Source organism: Triplophysa rosa, linkage group LG12 (genome assembly GCF_024868665.1).
Source record: "Triplophysa rosa linkage group LG12, Trosa_1v2, whole genome shotgun sequence".
In the NCBI taxonomy this organism is placed as follows: domain Eukaryota; kingdom Metazoa; phylum Chordata; class Actinopteri; order Cypriniformes; family Nemacheilidae; genus Triplophysa; species Triplophysa rosa.
Window position 1 is genome coordinate 22,770,521 of NC_079901.1, and position 23,089 is coordinate 22,793,609.

Below are 23,089 nucleotides of genomic sequence, written 5' to 3' on the forward strand. Positions count from 1 at the left end.
CGTGTGAGGTTATAGCAGAGATATTTATTTTGAGAGGTGCTGTGTTTCTTACAGCGAGAGAAAGAGTGTTACTTTTTGTAGGCACATCATTTAATGTATTGGCATAATAGATTAAGTAGGTTTAACAGTAGATCTTGTGCCTTTATTCAGATTTTATTTGCTTATTCAAATCAATTTTGTGGTGTTACATGTCATTTTAATTTCTGTTTATCACCTTTAAGTATCTCGCTCAAGGTCACAAAGGTTCGAACCTTTAAAGGGATAGTTCAGCCAAAAAATCCTTTTCTCACCCTGTATAACTTTCTTTCTACTGCCGAACACAAAAGAAGATATTTTTAAAGAATGCTGGTGTCCGAACAACGGTGGTACCCATTCATTTCTATTGTTTGGTCACAAAACCAACGGTTACCGTCGTTGTTGGTTACCAACATTCTTGAGAATATCTTGTGTTCTGCAGAAGAAAGTATTTTTGAGTGAACTATGCCTTTAGCCTTCTCGATCCCAGCCCAGATTTGACATTTTCACAATGCTACACATCCTCCACAAATCACCAGAGGATGCATGAAACAACATGCAAGTTATTCATTGCAATAATGATGTTTACATCCGGTCTTTACAGGAGCCAGACGGTCCTGCACCAGTTCTGCTGTCCTGCGCCGGAATCTTCAGATGGAGACTCCATAACCTGCTCCGGGTGAGGATCACACCTTTCTTGAACTATGAGCCAATCACAGGAGAGTTTGTCTTTCTACATGCCAAACAAAATTTACAGAGCCCGATATGGTAAAGGGAGTGTTTTGGGTGAGACTGTGGTGAATCATACCGTGGTAAACTTGTTTACTGCAGCTGTCTGCATTAGTTAAGTATTCCTCGTTGAATGCTAGTGGTTTTCTGTCTGTGGTCCCTGTGTTCGCAGCCTGAGGCGGTCTGGGTGATGGGATTCAAGCTAGCGGAGTGTAAGTGTGTAAGTGTGCTTTTGAGAGAAATAGAGTTGGTTTATGCTGCAGGTAGAGTTTAACCCTGGATTGTCCTCTGTGTGGCTGGAAAACGTTCGGTATGGATCAGAACTGTCAATCAGGTGGACAGAGGAGTGTGTGTGAATGTGCGAACAATCTGTCATTTTTTGGGTTCAAAATAAACAGTTATAGAGCAAGTACATAAAAACCTTACCCCGTTTCACAACGGTATGCTTATAATGATTTATAAAATGAGCTTTTGCGTACGATTTCAAATGTCAGTTTGACGTCATTTGATTTCAACACACGTACGGATAAGTGCACATAGTAACCTACAATTTTATGTTTTAAACCGAGATGACGATACGGATAGACGACTCTCAGCTTTGCCACTTTTAGTGAAGGTCAGCTTTCAGTTTTGCGTTTTTTTATCATTTTGACGGAAAGACAAATGCGAGAGAAATGAAAAAGAGGGAAGAAATAAGAAGCAAGGTAGCCATTTATTTGCTATGTGTTTCACACCTGTACTGGTGGTAATGTCTAGATTTTGTCTAAGATGAATCGCTTTACTGTATCCTCACTTTTTTTTAATAAAATCATCTGCTAAATGCCTAAATGTAAATGGATTATAAATGTAGAGAAAAACATATTACTCAGTTTAAAAAAAATCAAAAATCATGTTTTTATTGTGCATTCCAAATAATATCACTTAAACTGCAGTTGGGTTCTTTTGATTAAGTAATAACTAAAAAATACAGCGAACTAACATTTTAACACAATAAAAAACATGATTGAAAATGTATCTGTTTTTTCAAATAAACACTGTTAATGTCAATGTGGTATGCAAAATCTGTTGGCAAAGTTTAGGGAATTTATATTGCGTTTCAGAGCATTTCTATGCGGTGGTTGTTAGCACATTGTTTAGTGGTTGCTAGGGTGTTCTGTTGGTTGCTAGGTTGTAAGTAACAGGCCCACCCCAAAGTCTCCGTTACTGTATGTTCTGGGCCCAAGATATGGCATAGGTCCTCTTACGAGTCCTAGAGCTTTGAGCGGTTGCTAAGGTATTCTAGGTTGTTGCTAGGTAGTTATCTCCTCAGGATCTGCATCTTAGTATGTCTCGGGATTTGAACAAACAGTAACACTACGAGTGTAAACGAACACACTATTGAAGTTTATTGATAAACAGAAAGATTAATACCCAAATGAGTTAAAGTGACAGTTCACCCAAACGTTAAAATTCTTTTATTTACTCAAACTTGTGTCACACAAACAAACCTATATGACTTTCTTCCTTCCGCAGAGCACAAAAGAAGATACTTCCATTGTATGAACACAAAACTTCAGAGACATTTCTCCCACTGTGTTAAGAACCACATGAGGGTGAATAAATGATTTGTTAGGGTGAACTATTTCTTTTAGGAGGGGCTTTGCAGGAGAGAAATGATCAAAGGAAAATCAAGACGGGCAGGATGCTGGAGTATTTCTCGTTTCACACCTGTACCGTTGGAAGAAAGCTTATTTATTTAAGCCACATCACAAGAAATGACATCAAACTCCCTTCTGCCTGCATCATTTCGCTGGTCTTCTTATATCACATCTCATGTCAGTCAGGGGTGCCAGGGGTTTCATTTGGATTTGGTCTAATGTCCTAATTTTGGTCCTAATGATTGGTACAGAGCGTCTTAATAGCATCTGTGTGATGCTCTTCAGGTTGTGCATCCTGAGCCTGAGAGGCGGGCAGGAACACTGTGCTCCTAATGTATGAGTGCATGCAGGGTTTAAGTGCTCTTTACTCCAGGGTAGCAGCTAATGTGCTGACAGTAAAGCCGTGTCTACGCTCAGACGGACGCTGGAGGAAAAGGAAATGGGCTTGAGATGTGTTGTTAAGCAGAACAAACACGCTCTACCACACGTCTCATGATTTAAACATCTGTTCGGTGCTCACAGACGCTTTTTTGCAAATTCAACACAACCTTGTACATGACAAAGCCATTTTGTGCGTATGCAAGTGTGTGTGTGGGCGTTACCCTTTAGAGATTTGGGTTGATTTAATCTTTGGTTTGGGTTTCTTTTTTTAATTAAACAATTTCTTCTTTTCTTCCCTTTCTTTTTTTGTATTACAGAAAAGGTTACAGCTAAAATTTTATTTTAATGTTTTAATAATGGTTACTTTATTTTTAAGAAAATAAAGAGAATAATACAAAGATATTTTTCATTAATATCAGTTGCATTTGCTAACATGAACAAACATGAGCAATATGTTTACAGTATTTATTCATCTTTCCTAATGTTATTTAATATTATTACGCGGCTCGTTGGAATGCTTGATTCTGATTGGCCAGTCGCGACATTTGCAAGTTCATTATTCCCAGATAACAACCTCTCAAAACTAATAACACACGGCAATCACTCAAAACTATTAACACGGATGCAGCAAATCATTTTGACAGGTTTTTTTGACAAATTAAATAGTCTTTTAATAACATATATGACGTTATATTTACAAATGAGTAAACCAAATTGCCTGTTCGTGACATTTGAACCTCGTTTCTTACCTTAAAACCGAAAGTAAACAGCTTTTCCTCACGTAAGGTCTGGATTCGGTAAAAATGAGCTAATAAAATATTTCAAAATTCAAATTCACATTTCATGTCTTTTTTCCTCATGTGTCAATTAGCCGTGTACTAAGCAGGATAATTATTTCTGCGATACAACTGGCTGCCTGTACATTATCCCTTACTTAACACAGGTGTTTGTGTTTGTTCATGTTAGTTCATTGTGCATTTATTTTAATGTTTTATTTTAAAAAGTGTATTAGTAAATGTTTAAATTAACACCAAGTTATATGACTAAATGCTGTATAAGTATTGTTCATTGTTAGCTCATGTTAATATGTCAGCGAAAAATCTCCAAAATGATTAATTATTGTATTATTTTATTTGTAGCAGCTTTTGATTTCATGTTATAGTTTTATATATACGGTATATATATATATATATATACACATACATACAAAAATATGATAAAAGTATATATACAGTATATATACACAGCGCGGAAAAAAGTCATTTAAAAATTATTTTCAGTTTTTCTGAATTTACTCTTTATAGTTAAAATGATCATTTTTGTTTCATTCTGTGAACTACTAACAATATTTGTCCCAAATTTCAAACAAAATATTGTTTCTATTTGCATTTATTTACAGAAAATGAAAACTGGAGAAACAGATCAAAATAACAGAAAATATGCTGTGTCTCTTTCTAATATTTGTACATGTATTTAGAAAAAGTTCAAAAAAAATTTTTTGTGATAACCTGGATTTCTTCTATCGCAGTTTTAATCAGTCTTTCACATTGCTGTCGGATGACTTTATGTCACTCCTGAGGATTGATTTTGTTGACAGACACTGGACTGAATGCCCACAATACATGCTGATTACATGAAAATTTGGAATGCTCTGCTATGTTTATAAATGTTATGGTATTTCCCTATTTTATTTCAGTAAATAAAATAATGTTTCTAACATCAGTTTAATGCCCATTTCGAAGTGTTGAAAGCTTCAGGTGATCACCTCATTTCCCCTGAAGGCTGGGTTGCATTTTAAATGCGCGGCGTGCAGTAATTAAGCAGAGTTCATTAGCTGTGAATGCACATTGGCTTCTGATCACTCAAGATTAAAAGACAGCGAATCTGGGTCAGTCACTGCTCACATGTGTCTTCTGAAACTACAGCTCGACTCCTGCTGCAAGAGAGGAAGAGAGAGATGAGAAAAAACACACCGAGTCTGATGTCGCTCCCTGCTCACATCCTCCAGAATATGAGCTCTCACCTGATCTCAAACAAAAACAGGTAAGACCCCAACACATGAGCGTTTGTGCAGGAACATGAGGATATTAATAGTATGACAGGATGAGCATATTTTGTAAACTAATCTCAACGTCTCCATACTTGTGAAATAATGAATGCGTATACGGCTAGGATGGGGTGCAACATAAATAAATGTGTTCTTTCTTTGTGACGCTGTCTGAAAACAAATTTGGCATGACACAAATACAAGGCTTTATCCCTGTCTCTATGCAGACAGAGGAGTTGGAACAGAAGTATGGCGGTCCTCTCATTTCCCGGCGTGCGGCCTGTAAGATCCAGACTGCTTTTCGTCAGTACCAGCTGAGTAAAAACTTCCAGAAGATTCGGAACTCGGTTCTGGAGAGCGGGATTCCACGGCGGATGTCGGTGCGCAGGGTCCGGGTTCAGAGGGACGGGTTTTCTGCAGAACGTTCTCTGATGGAGGGCTGTTCACTCATGGGCATTCCTCTCACACACTCAACGTCACTGCCGGTGGGCACAACGGCTACACTCACACACCTGGAAGACACATTCACTGAACAGGTGCGCTTACTGTACGAGCATGTGCTGGCCGTTTCTAAAATGATTCCATTACCTTGTTTTGTTGTTCTCTTCCGTTTTCTTAAGTGTAATATATCATCTGCTATTGCACTCTTCCGGTCTATTCTGTTTTGTTTTTCTACTTTATTTCATTCTATCCTTTTTTTCTTTTGTTTTGCCCTGCTATATTCTATTCTCTGGGATTTTGTTTGTTATCTTTTATTCTGGTCTTATTTTATTTTATTGCATTGTTTAGTATTTTTTAATTCTGTTCAGTTTTGCCGTTTCATCGCATCCGATCCCATTCCATTCTATTCTCTAGTCTATTCTTCTCTTATAGCTCTTTTCTTGTTCTTCTATTCTGGTCTATTCTATTTTTATTCCGTTCCTTTCGCTGTTCTATTCTATCCCAATCCCATTCCATCCTATTGTTCTCTTATAGTCTTATTCTTCTTTTCCTACTATATTTGATCTTATTTGGTTATGGTGTTCTGTTCTTTTTTATTCTGTTCTGTTCCGTTCCGTTGTTCTTATTTTCTAGTTTTCCTATTATTAATTCTGTTCCGTTTTGCCGTTTCATCGCATCCGATCCCATCCCATCCCATGCTATTCTCTATTCTCTAGTCTATTCTTCTCTTATAGCTCTTTGCTTGTTCTTCTATTCTGGTCGATTCTATTTTATTGCATTTTATTTCATTTTTTTATTCTTATTCTTCTTTTCCTATTATATTTTAAGTTATTTGGTTATTTTGTTCTGTTCTTTTTGTTTATATTCTGTTTCATTTTACTGTTCTATTTTTTTCTGTTCTACTCTGCTTTGCTGTATTCTATTTCATTCTATTCTATTCACTTTGACTTTTCCCCTGCTAGGTGCAGTCATTAGCAAGGTCCATCGATGAAGCTTTAAGCAGCTGGAGTTTGGTACGAGACGGCGAGGCGTCCTCTGCGGTCCCTCCCTCTGGGTCTCATCCCGAGGGGCTTCCGATGGACTCCTCCACCCTACAGGAGGCCACGCACAGCAGCTGTGTTGAGAACATTCCCCGCAGCGCCAGTAAACTTATGATGGCTTTCAGGGACGTGACCGTTCAAATTGACAACCGTAACTTTCGCCTGTCCTCATCCATGCTGGAGTCGGTTTCCCTGGGTAACGGCGTATCCAAGGAGACTAGCTCAGAAGCCCAAAGAGGAGGACAGAACGCAGGCCAGTCGGAAACATCAGTCACTGCCGAACCTGAGTTTCCAGCGCCGCCAACCGGCGAGGAAGAGAAGGAAAAACAGCAGCCAACCGGATCGGATGTAGCGGGCACAGGGGCGGGGCAGGAGAGGAAATCAACCAGTCAGATTGCGTCCGAGACGGCGGAAAACAGTTCAGAGCCTGTTAGTAGCAGCAGCACCTCGACATCAGCATGTGAGACGATGATTCTGTCTTTGCCCCGTCCACACTGCCAGGACACGCCCTGTGGTACCCTCTCTACGGATATCGTCCGCAAACGCCTCTACCGCATTGGACTCAACCTCTTCAATGTGTGAGTACAAGATTAAAGGTCAACACTTTCTTCCTCCAGCAGTTTGTGAGCTGAACCATCTTCAGAAGTGTTTCTCAACCAGAGGGCTGTGACCTATTAAGGCGGCCTAAAGATGACTTCAAATTATTTAAAGAGTACATAACGAGGGATTTTTAAGGTCCTACTTTGGTTTATGGAGTGTCCAACAACAAGTTTATGTACATAGAAGGTGTAAAAACACTTTTATTTCGTAATAATAGGCAGTTAGTCTTACCTTACATTCTTGACTGACTCTCAAATGATTCGTTTCGCGATTGATCTGTCTAATCCCCTCCTTTCCGCTAGCCTAGTCTGATGTGATTGGTCAGATGGTCTAGTCTGCTGTGATTGGTCTACAATCCGCGAATGAGGCTCACGAGCTACAGTGTTTGGGGGAGAAGAGTGAAGTTTTCGCGCGCAGTCCTAGCAAACATAGGCGGAGACTATATGTAGTGACGTAAATCCGCGGCGAATCGGACTGGGGACGACTCGTTTGTGTGATTCAGAGTCGACTCCCTTTTTTACAAGCCAATAACTTTGTGATTCATTCACCTTCGGATTTACAACTTGGCAAACTGCTTGCTTTCAAACACGGCAACATAACACGCTGCATGAAATGTCATTTTCATGATCTCATGTTATGTACTCTTTAAAATAAAACATTAAAATCAGCTAAAACAACTACAAATCAACTCAAACAACTACAAATTGTGTAAAAGTTTGGTTACTTTTATAATGAACACACATATTTCTAGTTATGCCAAGATCTACAATATAGATATGAGGTTGGGTTTAATGTAATAATAGTAATTATGTACAGGTTTTTGGCATTTTCTGGAGAAAACATGTGTTGCAATGAAGCTGGGATGCTGCGCATGGTTGCCATGGCAGCTACTTGAGCGGTTCTTAGCTTGTTGCTATGCGGTCACTAGAGTCTTTTTGTGGGAGTTATTCTTACTTTCTTACTTAGTATTTTTGTCTTGTTTTCCAGTACAAATGTCTAAAAATTCTTGAATCAAGATGCATTTTCTTGATGAGCAAAGAAAATAAATCTTGTTTTTAGACAAAAAATATGAAATAATTATATTTATATACTTAAAAGAAGCAAAAAAATCTGCCAATGTGGTAAGAAAAATAATCTTGAATTTAGTGACTAAGAAAAAGGTCATCCTTAATTCAATATTATTTTTCTTACCCAATTTGTCCGATTTTTTGCTTGTTATAAGCTCAAATTCACTGAAATTTCATATTTTTTTGACTAATTTTCTTAGGTCATTTTGCTCATCAAGAAAATGCATCTTGATTCAAGAATTTTTAGACATTCGTACTGGAAAACAAGATAAAAATACAAATTTAGAAAGTCATTTTTTGCAGTGTAAGGCATTGATGGGTTGTTGCTAGGATGTTCCAAGATGTTGCCATGTTGTTGCTTACTGGCCCGTGTCAAAAGAGCCCACCCCTAAGTCTGTATGAAATTCTGGTCCCTAGATAAGGTCAGGTTCATCTTGTAAACCACCTGGAGGAACAGAATTTACAAACATGTCATAGTTTTATACTTGGACTTAATATTTAGTTTAAACCTATAACTCTTAGAGCTTGCCAAACACTATCAGCTTAATTTAACACAATGGAAGGCAATGGCAAAAGCTCACCATGAGCAAATGTGTGTGGCGCTTTTCCTGCATATACTGTATACAGTACCACAAATCTTTTGGCGAAAAGAGCTTTTATGCCTTGTCTGCTTGCCAGTGACTAAATAGCTGAGTGCTCTTTCATTCAATTTACTGACACACGCACGCACACACGTATGCATACACATTCATCATTTCTATATGATTCTGCCTTTTAGGTCTGATTGTAAGACTCTCTATACTCCATTTTGCCTGTATAGCATCTCAGACAAAGGAGTGCGCACACACACACACACACACGCGCACACACACACACACACACACACACACATTACAGATACTAACTATATAGCAAATACACTTTGTGTGCTCTCACAAGAGAAGAAGAAAACGTGCTCAGAATGTACACACACATCATCACAGGAAGCTTGCATTGTCTCTTATTCACACAGCGTGTGTGAAACCGTGTGTGTGTGTGTAGATCACCTGGTTACCACAGCAACCGTGGTGCTACTCAAGTCAAGCACGTCAAAGTAAATCTGATCTGAGATTTCAATTGAGTGTTGATACACTCTGAAGACTGCGAGGATTGTGCGTGCGTGCGTGCGTGCGTGCGTGCGCGCGCGTGTATGTGTGTGTGTGTGTGTGTGTGTGTGTGTGTGTGTGTGTTTGCCTGTATATAAGGTCAGATGGTGTGGAATTGTTCAGTGTGCCGAAAATTATGCACATGGCACAGTGATGTCATCTTAAGGAAACAAATAGAGAGAGATAGAGAAATATAATCTCTATAAGCTTTATGAAACATCATATCTATGGAGGGATTTTACAGACCATTTTAAAAACGCATTGCAAATTATATTTGTAAATTGTGTTTTCTATTTGTGGATGTACAAATTGTGCCAATCCGGATCTATGGAGCCTATGGGATATATTGTAAAAAGTCTGTCGCATATGTCCTGCCCAAATGTCTTGTTTAAATATAATTTCATAAGATGTACGTATATTGATCTGCATGTAAATGAGCTTTGTTATGATTGATATGATGATTGAACCTTTTTGCCTTGAAAATGCAAAATCTTGAAATTCAGTCATTTATTCATTTAGGCTTTTGAAAAATGAACAGAGAAATTGTACGAAAGCAAATAATTCAAAGTCTAGACTTGTAGGTGGTCAACACTGCGTAATATTTTCAACATCAGTAGTGCATACATTATAAAATCTATGAAAATGTATGCATAAAAGTTTGACCTCCAGTTGCAATACAGTAAGGGCGAATATGTAACCGTCTAGACTGGGGGGTTTTAAATGACATCAGGATTTATTCATTTTTAATAATCATAGAAATAATGTTGAACTGTTTTTGGTGTCTCCCTGTACTGTCAGCTGATATCTGCTTAATATTGGCAGGCGTAATTGAAGAGAAATGAGATTGTGATCACAGGAACATTGCAGTGGGGTTGTGGGTGGGCTGTCGAGACAGATGTTGCCGCGCATGTGTGTACAGCCGACATATGCGTCCGAACACAATGCCAACAAGATGTTAACTGATGTGAAAAGAATCATCTGTCTCTGAACGTTTGTGGCCATGAATGATTGACTTTGAGCATGCGAAATTCATTGGTACGGTGCTGCAAAAATGGGCGGGAGCGATTCCTCCATCTTTCACATTTCTGCACCGAGAGGTCACGTTGTGATGTTTTGATCTTCAATATGGAGGCTCAGGGATGACGTATTTTTGTATGCAAACCCCGGAAGCGAGTTAGCATTTTAGGACTTCCGGTTCCATCGCTCCAAAGTCTATGGGTTTTTTAAATAGGTTTTTGGTAAATCGCCCGAAACAAGGTCTCTGGTAAACAAAACCTCTAAATATTTTCACGTTTTATTCTATGACATATAACACACCAATTATAACCCACTTTTGATTTTTTTAAGCCTAATTGTGTCTTAAAAACGGCGGTTGCTAACAAGTTGCTAAAAGCGACTACTTCCTTTGGCAGTAACATTAGACGTCATCGCGCATATAAAGCTCACAAATAATTATGTTACTTTGTAAAGATTATCTTGATAGACAAAACATGTAAACATCATCAAACTGTTAATCACAGAGATTGTCATGCGATCTTCCAAAAGTCTATGGGAAAAATGCATAGGCTTTCGGTCGAGGGAACCAGCACGGCGCTTACTTCCGGGTTAGCCTACAAAAATACGTCATCTCTGAACCACTCTATTGGTCTCATGCATTTACGTGATGTGAATTCCCAGGTCAAAGTTCACCAAACTTGAACTTTGCTACGCAGCGATATGCAAAATATCTTCGGTCTGTCGCATTTGCGTGCGTATGAATGGAAGTCAATGGAGCAAAACGGCAAGTGTGACCGGGGCCTTCCTCTCTTAAAACATACTGGACACATATCCCAGATACTGGCACACAAACTCAGGCAGTTCACCTTCACTAATATACACTGAACAAGCATTGTATGGACATTAATGGATCATATGAACATATGCATACAATATAATATGATAATAAAAGAAATCAAAGTTTAAAAGTAACATTTTTATGAATCTATATGAATCTGCCATCGCACAAAATAAGTATTTTTCAAATTTATATTTAAAGGTTTTTTTTGTATATTTCATGTACTAAGTACTGAGTATATTTGTAAGTATTTCAGTTCACTTTTTAGTTCATAGAAGTCTTTATTGTGCACACTTAAACTTTTTCTTTGTAAGTGTAGACAATGATCTAAAAACGTTTTTTTCCATTTCTGTGTGACCTATCCCTTTAAACGTTACAAAAAGGAAATAATACTTTTATCATTGTATTAAAAATTATCAGTGTTATTGTTTTCTTTTAAAATGAAAAGTACATTTTTGAAGCACTTACCCACAACAGTCTTGTGTTATCTTAATAGAATCGTTATCTTTCTGTAGAAATCCAGACAAAGGCAATCAGTTCCTGATATCCAGGGGCTTCATTCCAGACACAGCCATAGGCGTGGCCCACTTCCTGTTACAGAGGAAGGGCTTGAGCCGACAGATGATTGGAGAGTTTCTGGGTAACAGCAAGAGACAATTCAACAGAGATGTCTTAGAGTGAGTTACATTCAGCTCTATAGTTTTTCCTCACACAATAATAAAAAAAGTAATACAGATATTTTTGATGAAAAAGAACTCGTAATTCCTGTTTTATTGGGTTGTGTTGTTGTGTTAGCTGTGTGGTGGATGAGATGGATTTCTCAATGCTGGAGTTGGATGAAGCTCTGAGGAAGTTTCAGTCTCATGTGCGAGTTCAGGGTGAAGCTCAGAAAGTCGAGAGGCTCATCGAAGCGTTCAGGTGAGAATCACAAACACAAGCCTGCAATCTGCCAGATTAATTATAGCAATTTTATCCACAGCAGAATAAATGTGAACTTCCGGCTTTCTGATTTATTGGGTCTTTAGAGAGACCACTTCACAAGTGCTTTTTTTTCAGTGAACTGCTACTATTCTAACATGATTTTAATATGAATTTCTATGTAATTGTGTAATTAATTTCTTCATTAATTCAATTATTTTTTCATTTTAAAGCTTCCATGTTTTTTTCTCTCTCTATAATACTATACAGCCACAGGAAAAATGAAGAGAACATTCCAAATGTTTAAATAATCACGATTTCTAGATGTATTGTGGTCATTCCAGTCAAGCCTCAGGAGTCATCCAACAGCAATGTGAAAGACTGACAGCATGACGAGACGCATGAAAACTCTGATAAAAATTAAGGTTTTCACATAAACAAGTAAAAGACATTAAAAAATCACACATTTATATATGTAATATTATATTATATTATGTATATATAATATACTTTATATTATATATATATATATATAAATGTGCGGGTTTTTTTTCAAAAGGTAAAACATCGCTGATGAAAGGAATATATTTTTATTCTTAAAAAAAGCTCAAAACTCGTAAGGGCTGTTTACACGGGTCTCATTTTGATCCCATCTGAGCGATTTCTGAACTGATGGATGGCATACGAATGTATTAGACAGACGGGCAATTCCAGCGTTATGGATGTGACATTTTCAGTCAAAACTTGAAATATAAATTCTCAGAGAATGTATTTATTACCAATATATTGAAACATCCGTTTATATTTGACTAAACCTCTAATGACATCAGAAAAATATAAGTCTATCCATGAGTTTTCTGTTATAAAAGAGGAAAAACATTCTGTGAAATAAAATGTGCAAACCAGAAGCAATAATGCCCAACAAATGGAGATGGGGTTGCTTTTTATAGAACATAAAATATTTAATATAGTTTATATTTCATGTGCCCATTTATGAGGAATATGTACCGTTATGGATGTGACAATTCACTTACACAAAAATGAAGGTGCTTCACAGTGACGCATAGAAGAACCATTTTTGGTTTCTTTAAAGAACCATCCCTTCCTTACCTTTTTATAATCTGTATACATCATTTTCGCCATTTAGACAAAAGCGTTTTTCTATGGCATTGTGAAGTACCTTTATTTTTAAGAGTATACCAGACTTTGAGAAACTAAGCTTTAAAACACAGAATGTTTTTTTAAGATACGTACGTTAAGACGTTAAGAGAGACTACACATGGGTATTTAAACCAGCTTTATTAAAATCAAGTTTTCACCAAAGTTGACATTTACATGGTTTGTTGCGACACATCTTGCTGTTTTCTCATCACCTCATGTCCTATTTTCTTTCAGTCAGAGGTACTGTATGTGTAACCCTGACGTGGTTCAACAGTTTCATAACCCGGACACCATCTTTATCTTGGCCTTCGCTATTGTACTGCTGAACACTGACATGTACAGTCCCAACATCAAACCAGAGCGCAAGATGCTTTTAGAAGACTTCATACGTAACCTCCGAGGTGAGCTGGGTGTACTCATAATCCAAAACCTGACAAACCCTATTTTGGGTTTTTTTAGCGAAATAAACACACAGTACGTGCGAATGCGATCATTAACTCTTCAGTAAAACTGGAGCTGTTTGGTGTTTTGATGACAGACGCTGAAGATTGTAGTTAAACTCTTGACAAATTATTAATCTTTCCATCTCCATAAATTTGCATTCTTATCATATCAAAAGACGAATTCAGATAATCTCCAAGGAGCGTAGGCAGAGAGAGTGCGTGTAGTGTTTTGGACAGCTTCCTGGTCTCTGATCAAACGGTTTTTGATCTGTTGCCGACTTTCTGCCGCTATGACAAACACACACTGCACACGCTGTGCGAGAGGTTCTTTAAAGTCAAGAGCAAAGCCAGGGCTACACGGTTATTAGTCAAACACTGGTGGATGACAGACCTGTTTCACACGGCCTCATGAATCTTTCCTCGAGACTCATAATCTGTCACCTCAATGCTTACAATGACCTTTTTGATTTTTGATATACATTGTCCTCGTTTCAAAAGAAAAACGGCCATTGCTGTCACAGAACCACTCTGGGAATATTCATGCAAATATACCTGACGCCAAACGTCACTTTCCGATTATTGATTTTGTTTTCTACTATAAGGAATGTAGTTTAACACAGTTTAATGCAGGTATTATTATTCTTTTAGGGGTGGATGATGGGGCGGACATTCCCCGTGAGATGCTGGCTGGGATTTACGAGCGGATCCAGCAGAGGGAACTGCGTTCCAATGAGGATCACGTGACGTATGTTACCAGGGTGGAGCAGAGCATTCTGGGAATGAAAACGGTGAGTCAGTTCTCTGCCAATTAAACAAAAAGGTCAGATAAATGTGAAGAATGCATCTTTTGGTTCGCTTTGATTTGAAAAGGTGATTGGAGACAGCGAGATGGCTTACAAAAGCGACCGTCTCCTTTTACAGTCTCCTTTTCATCGGACGCACGTGCTGGCCCAAAGTTAACTTCTGGTCTGTGTTTGGTTCTAATATAAAAATGTATTTTATATTTCATTTATAGTCATATTAGTTTATTGTTTATTCAATTAAATTAAATACTACTCAACAGTTATAGATTCTTTGCGGAGGTCTACCGGAAGTTAAGTTTGGGCCACATAACGGATGTTTATGTTGTTGCTGCCGAAACCGTCTATAGTGTCTAGGTTTTTAGGACTTTAAAGGATTTTTAGTTCATATCACAAATAAAAATCTAGTTCCAGAGTTACAATTCAACAAAAAAATTTAAAAAATGAATTATCTGGAAATGGTGTGCCCATGACATCATACTGTTGGCATGGAGACCGAGTGAAGAACAGCATGATAGCTTCACAGAAAGTAAACACGGGTTCCATGTGTACGATTGAAGTCTGAAATAAGATTCTTAAATTGACCCAAAAAGCATTTCCAGGAGCATTTTCCAAAGTTTTCCTAACACTAATGAAATAAACATAAAAAAATCTTTGCCAACGGGAACAGTGGGTGATATTCACATTGCAGTCTGTGGTTGTTAATTTCTTAATGAATCCAGTTACGTGCGCGTGAGATATGAAGATTTCAGACGTAAACTGCTCATTACTTTGAGAATGTAATTTTAGATTTCAGAACACGGCGAACCTCCGCATGAAATATTAATTTTTTAAACCCAAAAAGACAAAAATCTTGCGCTCATCATGTCATTCAAACATTTATAACATTTTCTGCGTTTTCTTTTCTCCTGTAAAGCTGCTTTGAAACAATACACATTGTAAAAAGCGCTATATAAATAAAAATAAATTCAACTGAATTGAATTTCTAACACACAGAGCTATAAGTTCGGCTCCAGACGTCTCAGAATATAACATGCCAGCCACTTTCATTGTTTGTCAAAGAGCAACATGAGCATCCGTTTGTGTTCCATGATGAAAGAAAGTCATACAGATCTGGAAAGACACGAGGGAATTAAATGATGGCAGAACTTTCATTTTGGGGTGAACCATCCATTTTCTTTTTTCTTCCACATCATTCTTGTTTTCATTTCCTCTCCTGATAACGGAAGCGGTGCCCTGCTGGTGTCTGAATTGAAATCATTCAATATTTGATCTCTCCGTTTTCTCTCAGATACTGTCGGTCCCTCACCGCAGGCTCGTGTGCTGCAGTCGACTCTATGAGGTCACAGACGTCAACAAACCGCAGAAACAAGCATCACATCAGAGGGAAGTCTTTCTCTTCAATGATCTCATAGTGGTGAGAGAGACGCATGCATGTGCATGTACTGTAATCACGTGTGGATGCAAACAGCTGAACATAAGCTGTTCTGTCTCTGTGATGTTAGATTTTGAAGCTGTGTCCTAAGAAGAAGAGTACAGCCACATATACATTCTGCAAAGCCATGGGCTTACTGGGCATGCAGTTCCATCTGTTTGAAAATGAGTGTAAGAACTTACGCACACGGACACACACAAACACGCACACAAATTCACAAGCAAACGCATACACACACATGCAAACACACGCACTCACGCAAACACACTCACTCACACACTCACGCACGCAAACACACACACACGCATTCACACACGCAAACACACACACTCACGCACGCAAACACACACATGCACTCACACACGCAAACACACTCGTGAAAACACACACCCACGCACGCACGCAAAAACACAAACTCACTCACGCACGCAATCAAACACACACACGCGCGCGCAAACACACTCACACACACCCTGACTTACACGTCACACACCGCCAGTTGGGCAAGTTACTCTAGAAATGTAATTAAATTACTGATTACTCCTTTTAAAAGTAATCAAGTTACTGGTCTGATTACTTTATTTCAAAAGTAATTAGTTACACTACTCATTACATTACTACCCCCACCCCTCAAAAACACAAAATAACCTCTTTAGCCTTCTCAAGACTAAACTTTATTGGGAAGTGCATACTCTACTCTATCTCGTCTTTAATTATTGTAATACATTCTTTCTGCTTATTCCATACTAAAGCCTGTCATACATAATAATAATAATTCAACTCTGACACATAACTTCAAACATTTTTTCATATGTTAACTAGTATTTCTAAACCTGCATACTCCATAATGTAAAAAGTCTCTCCTTAGTTTCTTATAACTTGTATATCTTAACTAGTGCTTCTGCATATTTCTATGATGATTTCTTCGCCATTTAACAAATATAACAGCGTTAGAGCAGCAAAAACTAGTCTGACAAAACATAGCATGTTGATAATAGCAGCCTGGCACTCGACAGTAGAAGTTGATTCATTGCTCTCCGTGCCCGGTGACGTCACTTTCTCCAGAAGTTTAACCGTGCTGTGCTGCCCTTTCAGGTGGTTTTTCGCGCGAGAGAGGGTTTTGCTTACCTCCACATGACCGACAACGCACAACAATGTTCTTGCCTTTGACAGAAATAAACTCAAAGTAATGATTGTATTTCCAGCTACAGAACGCATACGTTTCTCTCTCCATGGTGAGTTTGTTTCCGCTGGTAGTACCAAAGATTGTCTTGTGATAGGGAGATGTATGTGTCTGTAATACTTACATTTGGAGCATAAAGGCTAACATCGATCACGAGAGGCACCTCAGCCAATCATATCCGGTGTCTAGTCTCCTTGCCTGTGTTCCGCGCGGCGATAGCATTGACTGTTACGAGTTTTTAACTTAAAGGTGCAGTGAACTGGCCGTTTTTATTGTTTTATACTATTGTCTGATGTCTACTTATGACGTTCGCGTGGTTTTTACATTCGAAAACATCAAAAACAATAAGTAATAGGCTATTTTCTACCCTAGAAACGCTCGGTTTTTAAGGGCGTGCCGCATAGAAGACTTGGAGGTAAACGCCCACTGCTATGATTGGATAGCAGCTTGCGTAGTTGACTTAGTTGGAGCCTTCTGTGAATTTGGTTAGACACGTAACGTTATTTTACTCAAATTTACGGACTTATTTCCCGGATGTGATGGCAAGGCTTTGCGTATAGTTTGTGTAGCCTATAGTTGTATGGTGTTTAGTGATGTATGACCGTACATGTCAGCATTTAAGACCCGCGAACCGGACAGAAGATCACCGCGATCACGGGTCTCAAATGTTATAGTTTTCATGATAAATAAACAAACGGTAGACTCCCGGCCAAAATGACCCAGCACCAGAAATAATATCAAAACACTTCAAAACAGCCTCCATTATTCGCAAACGGTGGATAAAACCTTGAAAAATGACATATGAGCCCGCCAAATCACAGAGATGCCGATTACAATTGTTACAAATGACTAGAGGTCCCCAGGTGTCACGACGGTGCGCGGTGAAGAACCCAAATGCAGGCAGGCAGTGAGGGGGTTAACAAATGACGTTTATTTACACGAAAACACAAAACCAAAACACCCACAATGGGGAAAAAACTAAACAGAGGCTAATACAATTAAACAAAAGACTTCCCACGAGGGGGCAAAAAGAAAACAAGAACAGTGAAACTAAACTAAGGACACGATCAAACGTCTAACATTAAACACGACAATACAGGTTAGGAACACAAAACTCACAAGGGGAAAAAGGGTAATCCACACACGAAATCAATGACTCGACACACGGGCAGGAAACAAACACAACGTAGCACATCCACGGAACACAATACAATCCACGAGCACAGGACAAAGAAACATGAGGGTAAATATAGGAACACAAACGAGGGATAACGACATGGGACAGGTGTGGGACATTAAANCCCACCCCTCAAAAACACAAAATAACCTCTTTAGCCTTCTCAAGACTAAACTTTATTGGGAAGTGCATACTCTACTCTATCTCGTCTTTAATTATTGTAATACATTCTTTCTGCTTATTCCATACTAAAGCCTGTCATACATAATAATAATAATTCAACTCTGACACATAACTTCAAACATTTTTTCATATGTTAACTAGTATTTCTAAACCTGCATACTCCATAATGTAAAAAGTCTCTCCTTAGTTTCTTATAACTTGTATATCTTAACTAGTGCTTCTGCATATTTCTATGATGATTTCTTCGCCATTTAACAAATATAACAGCGTTAGAGCAGCAAAAACTAGTCTGACAAAACATAGCATGTTGATAATAGCAGCCTGGCACTCGACAGTAGAAGTTGATTCATTGCTCTCCGTGCCCGGTGACGTCACTTTCTCCAGAAGTTTAACCGTGCTGTGCTGCCCTTTCAGGTGGTTTTTCGCGCGAGAGAGGGTTTTGCTTACCTCCACATGACCGACAACGCACAACAATGTTCTTGCCTTTGACAGAAATAAACTCAAAGTAATGATTGTATTTCCAGCTACAGAACGCATACGTTTCTCTCTCCATGGTGAGTTTGTTTCCGCTGGTAGTACCAAAGATTGTCTTGTGATAGGGAGATGTATGTGTCTGTAATACTTACATTTGGAGCATAAAGGCTAACATCGATCACGAGAGGCACCTCAGCCAATCATATCCGGTGTCTAGTCTCCTTGCCTGTGTTCCGCGCGGCGATAGCATTGACTGTTACGAGTTTTTAACTTAAAGGTGCAGTGAACTGGCCGTTTTTATTGTTTTATACTATTGTCTGATGTCTACTTATGACGTTCGCGTGGTTTTTACATTCGAAAACATCAAAAACAATAAGTAATAGGCTATTTTCTACCCTAGAAACGCTCGGTTTTTAAGGGCGTGCCGCATAGAAGACTTGGAGGTAAACGCCCACTGCTATGATTGGATAGCAGCTTGCGTAGTTGACTTAGTTGGAGCCTTCTGTGAATTTGGTTAGACACGTAACGTTATTTTACTCAAATTTACGGACTTATTTCCCGGATGTGATGGCAAGGCTTTGCGTATAGTTTGTGTAGCCTATAGTTGTATGGTGTTTAGTGATGTATGACCGTACATGTCAGCATTTAAGACCCGCGAACCGGACAGAAGATCACCGCGATCACGGGTCTCAAATGTTATAGTTTTCATGATAAATAAACAAACGGTAGACTCCCGGCCAAAATGACCCAGCACCAGAAATAATATCAAAACACTTCAAAACAGCCTCCATTATTCGCAAACGGTGGATAAAACCTTGAAAAATGACATATGAGCCCGCCAAATCACAGAGATGCCGATTACAATTGTTACAAATGACTAGAGGTCCCCAGGTGTCACGACGGTGCGCGGTGAAGAACCCAAATGCAGGCAGGCAGTGAGGGGGTTAACAAATGACGTTTATTTACACGAAAACACAAAACCAAAACACCCACAATGGGGAAAAAACTAAACAGAGGCTAATACAATTAAACAAAAGACTTCCCACGAGGGGGCAAAAAGAAAACAAGAACAGTGAAACTAAACTAAGGACACGATCAAACGTCTAACATTAAACACGACAATACAGGTTAGGAACACAAAACTCACAAGGGGAAAAAGGGTAATCCACACACGAAATCAATGACTCGACACACGGGCAGGAAACAAACACAACGTAGCACATCCAAGGAACACAATACAATCCACGAGCACAGGACAAAGAAACATGAGGGTAAATATAGGAACACAAACGAGGGATAACGACATGGGACAGGTGTGGGACATTAAACACTCAGGGAAACATAACGAGGAATGGGGCCAATGACAAGACACTGGAGAGAACGTATATTATAGTCAAACGGACAACAATATGTTTCTCTCCACACATAACCAAAGACTTTGTCATGGCTCTGCTACAGGACCAAGAAAAACATGACTAAGGAAGCAGAGCCATGACACCCAGGTAATACTATCAGGGCATATCAAGCGATCTCTAACAAAGCAATAGTGACGCGTAGTACAAATATGTTTTACTCACATAAGATTGCTGCGCCATTCCTATCGGATCCAATATTGACGGCACAGCACTACTTTTTCATTTTAGTCTCTCCGCAAAGACTTGTTCAAGGAATCCGCGTTGAAATGAAGCGAACAAACGCTCCATGTTTTCCCCACGTGAGCTGGAACGTCTTTAAAAATGAACTTCAACCACGCATTCCTACTGTCGGAATCCGAAGGAAGCTATGCAGCGACTGTGTTCTTCCACAACCAGGCACTGCACAATATTTTGCGATCTTTAACGGCATGATGCTTACACTCGCTCTATCTGGTTCCGTGCAGCTTGTGTTCAGTAGGTACTGTCATGCGCAAACCAGTGGGCGGGGCTCGAGAAGTAGGCGTTGATATTCTTCTGTGGAGGCGCTGTTCAACCTATCTATAGGTACATTCCAGGACCTGCCGTTCGCTGAGCCTCGTGTCAATAACAGTTGTTATTTCAGTAACAATTGGGCGTTTTCAGGTCTGACACTTACAGGATGTTCGCTTGAATACGATTCCCTCTTATATAACAAAAGCTCGGGTTAAAATTGTGGTCCTAGTTCACTGCACCTTTAAGGTGGCAGGCTCTCCATGGAGTGGCTTTGGTAGTACTTTCCGCGCAGGCGCGTTTCAGTTTGATGACGTTGCGGGTGCGACAGGCAGGCATCCAGACTTTGAGCTATTTCGCTTTTTACAATTTAAATGATTAAACGATGTAACGCAGCTGTAATGTATAGTTACATGATCTTGGAACTATAATCTAATTACAATTTTAGGAATTATAACGCGTTACTCCGTTACCAAAAAAGTAATCAAACTACAGTAACGCGTTATTGCCCAACACTGCACACTAATATAGACTTCATGAACACAATGCATGACAGTTAAAATTAAAAGTTGCTCAAACGTTTTCAGTGTCAGTCTTTGTAATGTTTGCGTTGTGTGATTTTACAGATTATCCTCATGGAATTACGGTATTGTCTCCGTTCTCCTCGGAGAAGAAGCAGGTGGTGAGTTTCTGTTCTCAGAGCGCTGAGGAGCTGCTCAAGTTCATAGAGGACCTGAGAGAGAGCATCGCCGAGGTGGCCGAGATGGAGCAGATTCGCATCGAGTGTGAGTCTAGTTCTGAACCTTTTATTCCTTTTGAAGATTTTCTCTTTTAAGCACCTCTAGTCGTATCAATCTGATTTTCTCCAACCAAATAACTATATAACCTAAAAATAATATACATTACAGTGTATAGCGTCGGCACTTAAGGTTGTAGAAATAACACATGTAAGAGTGCATATTTTTCACATTTTTTGCTTTGTTAGTCATTTAAATTATTTTGAGCAGTTCGTTCATTATTGTGAAGCAAAGTTTTCTCTGTGATGTGAATGTCACTGCTGTAGGGAATGTTCTGCCCTGATTAAAGCGAATTCTTCATGTGCATCTCAGGGGAACTAGAAAGACAACAAGTTGTGAGAAATCAGACCAACAAGAACGGAACACAGCTAGACATCCACGCCGGACCGAGTTCTGCTTCAGGTACACACACAAACACAGAGGTTTGCTTTGATATCTTCATGGGAACTTGACTTGAACTGTTTTTATATTGACCTGATGCTTTTTTCTATCCTTTCCCCCAACAACACCAGTAAACCAAATCAAACCCTTACAGAAACCTGCATTTTTACCATTTCAAATACGCATCATTGTGTATGTAGATGGATCTGTGGTTTTATTTTCTTCGTGGGGACCTACCTGAATCCACACACACACTTACACAAAGCAAGAAGACTGTTTTTGATGATGTGTTTGCATTACAGGTGATGACTTCTATGACAAAACAGGAAGCAGCACGGTAGAGGTTTGTATCAGTTTGGACACACATGGGGGAATTCACTAAGAATAAAACCATTCGACATGCTGTCTGTCTTCAACTGCCTCATTCACACTAATGAACAGACACCAAAATCTGTGCCGGGCACAATTCCTGCTCTTGTAGGTCGGTTTAAAGTGCTTCATGAGAGTTTTGGAGAATGCAATAGACGACCGTCATCTGACATATTTCACAGCATCGCTTCATGCCGGCACCTGAATGGGCACTTTCGAAACCTGAAGTGTACTTGACTACACGCTGCGTTGGGATATGTGCCCAATTAAACGACTCCTCTATAGTATTCTTCTGTATCATCACCTGCTATTTGCAGGAGAATACTGTATAACATTTATTGCAGCAGGCAAATGCAATATATTATTAAAACTTGCATTAAAGGGAGGTGAAGAGAAGGACATTTAAAGATAGTACAGCATTATTTCAACTGCTGATTTTTTGTCCTGAAAAAAGTGAATTTCCCCTAGAATGTTTAAATGACATGTGCATGTGTTTGTGTAGTGACGGCATGTATTCCTGTGTGTGTGTTTTATTGTATATTTAGTTGTTATTGCCGTCTCCTTGCAGAATCAGAGATAACCTCACACCCCCTCAGTTCATCAGAGCGGAGACGCCTGCCCTCGGTGTCTTTGCCATCACACACTGCCACCCTAGTGCAAAGCAATAACAACTCCACCACAAGCCCCCCGTCCTTCATAATCTATCATCTATAGCCTCTTATTCTAGTGTTTGCTGTGTTTATCACTCTACATACAGCTGCTGTTGTTGTTATGGGGTGAGATTTTTAAAACTCTACTTATTAGATGTTTTGGAATTTGTCCTAGATGTAGCCAGACATGTCGCAGTAATAAGTGCCTTCACACATATGGCGTTTGCTCTAAATTTAACAGCACTTATCCATATGGAAGCCATGCGGGAACAGAAGCT

The 23,089-nt window shown here is 39.1% G+C and overlaps 1 protein-coding gene across 3 annotated transcripts in view; it reads left to right on the forward strand.

Moving 5' to 3' along the window:
- Positions 1-23,089, forward strand: part of iqsec3b (IQ motif and Sec7 domain ArfGEF 3b) — a 28,924-nt gene that overhangs the window by 1,672 nt on the left and 4,163 nt on the right. For 2 of the 3 annotated variants that reach the window (XM_057348499.1, XM_057348497.1), the window contains exons 2-14: positions 620-694; positions 4,688-4,805; positions 5,037-5,345; positions 6,213-6,868; positions 11,452-11,613; positions 11,732-11,854; positions 13,250-13,416; positions 14,107-14,246; positions 15,550-15,675; positions 15,764-15,863; positions 21,241-21,399; positions 21,724-21,813; positions 22,095-22,135. In XM_057348499.1, coding sequence (XP_057204482.1) covers positions 620-694; positions 4,688-4,805; positions 5,037-5,345; positions 6,213-6,868; positions 11,452-11,613; positions 11,732-11,854; positions 13,250-13,416; positions 14,107-14,246; positions 15,550-15,675; positions 15,764-15,863; positions 21,241-21,399; positions 21,724-21,813; positions 22,095-22,135 — 2,266 coding nt within the window. The remainder of the gene's footprint in view (positions 1-619; positions 695-4,687; positions 4,806-5,036; positions 5,346-6,212; positions 6,869-11,451; positions 11,614-11,731; positions 11,855-13,249; positions 13,417-14,106; positions 14,247-15,549; positions 15,676-15,763; positions 15,864-21,240; positions 21,400-21,723; positions 21,814-22,094; positions 22,136-23,089) is intronic. The other variant, XM_057348498.1, reaches the window with a different exon arrangement.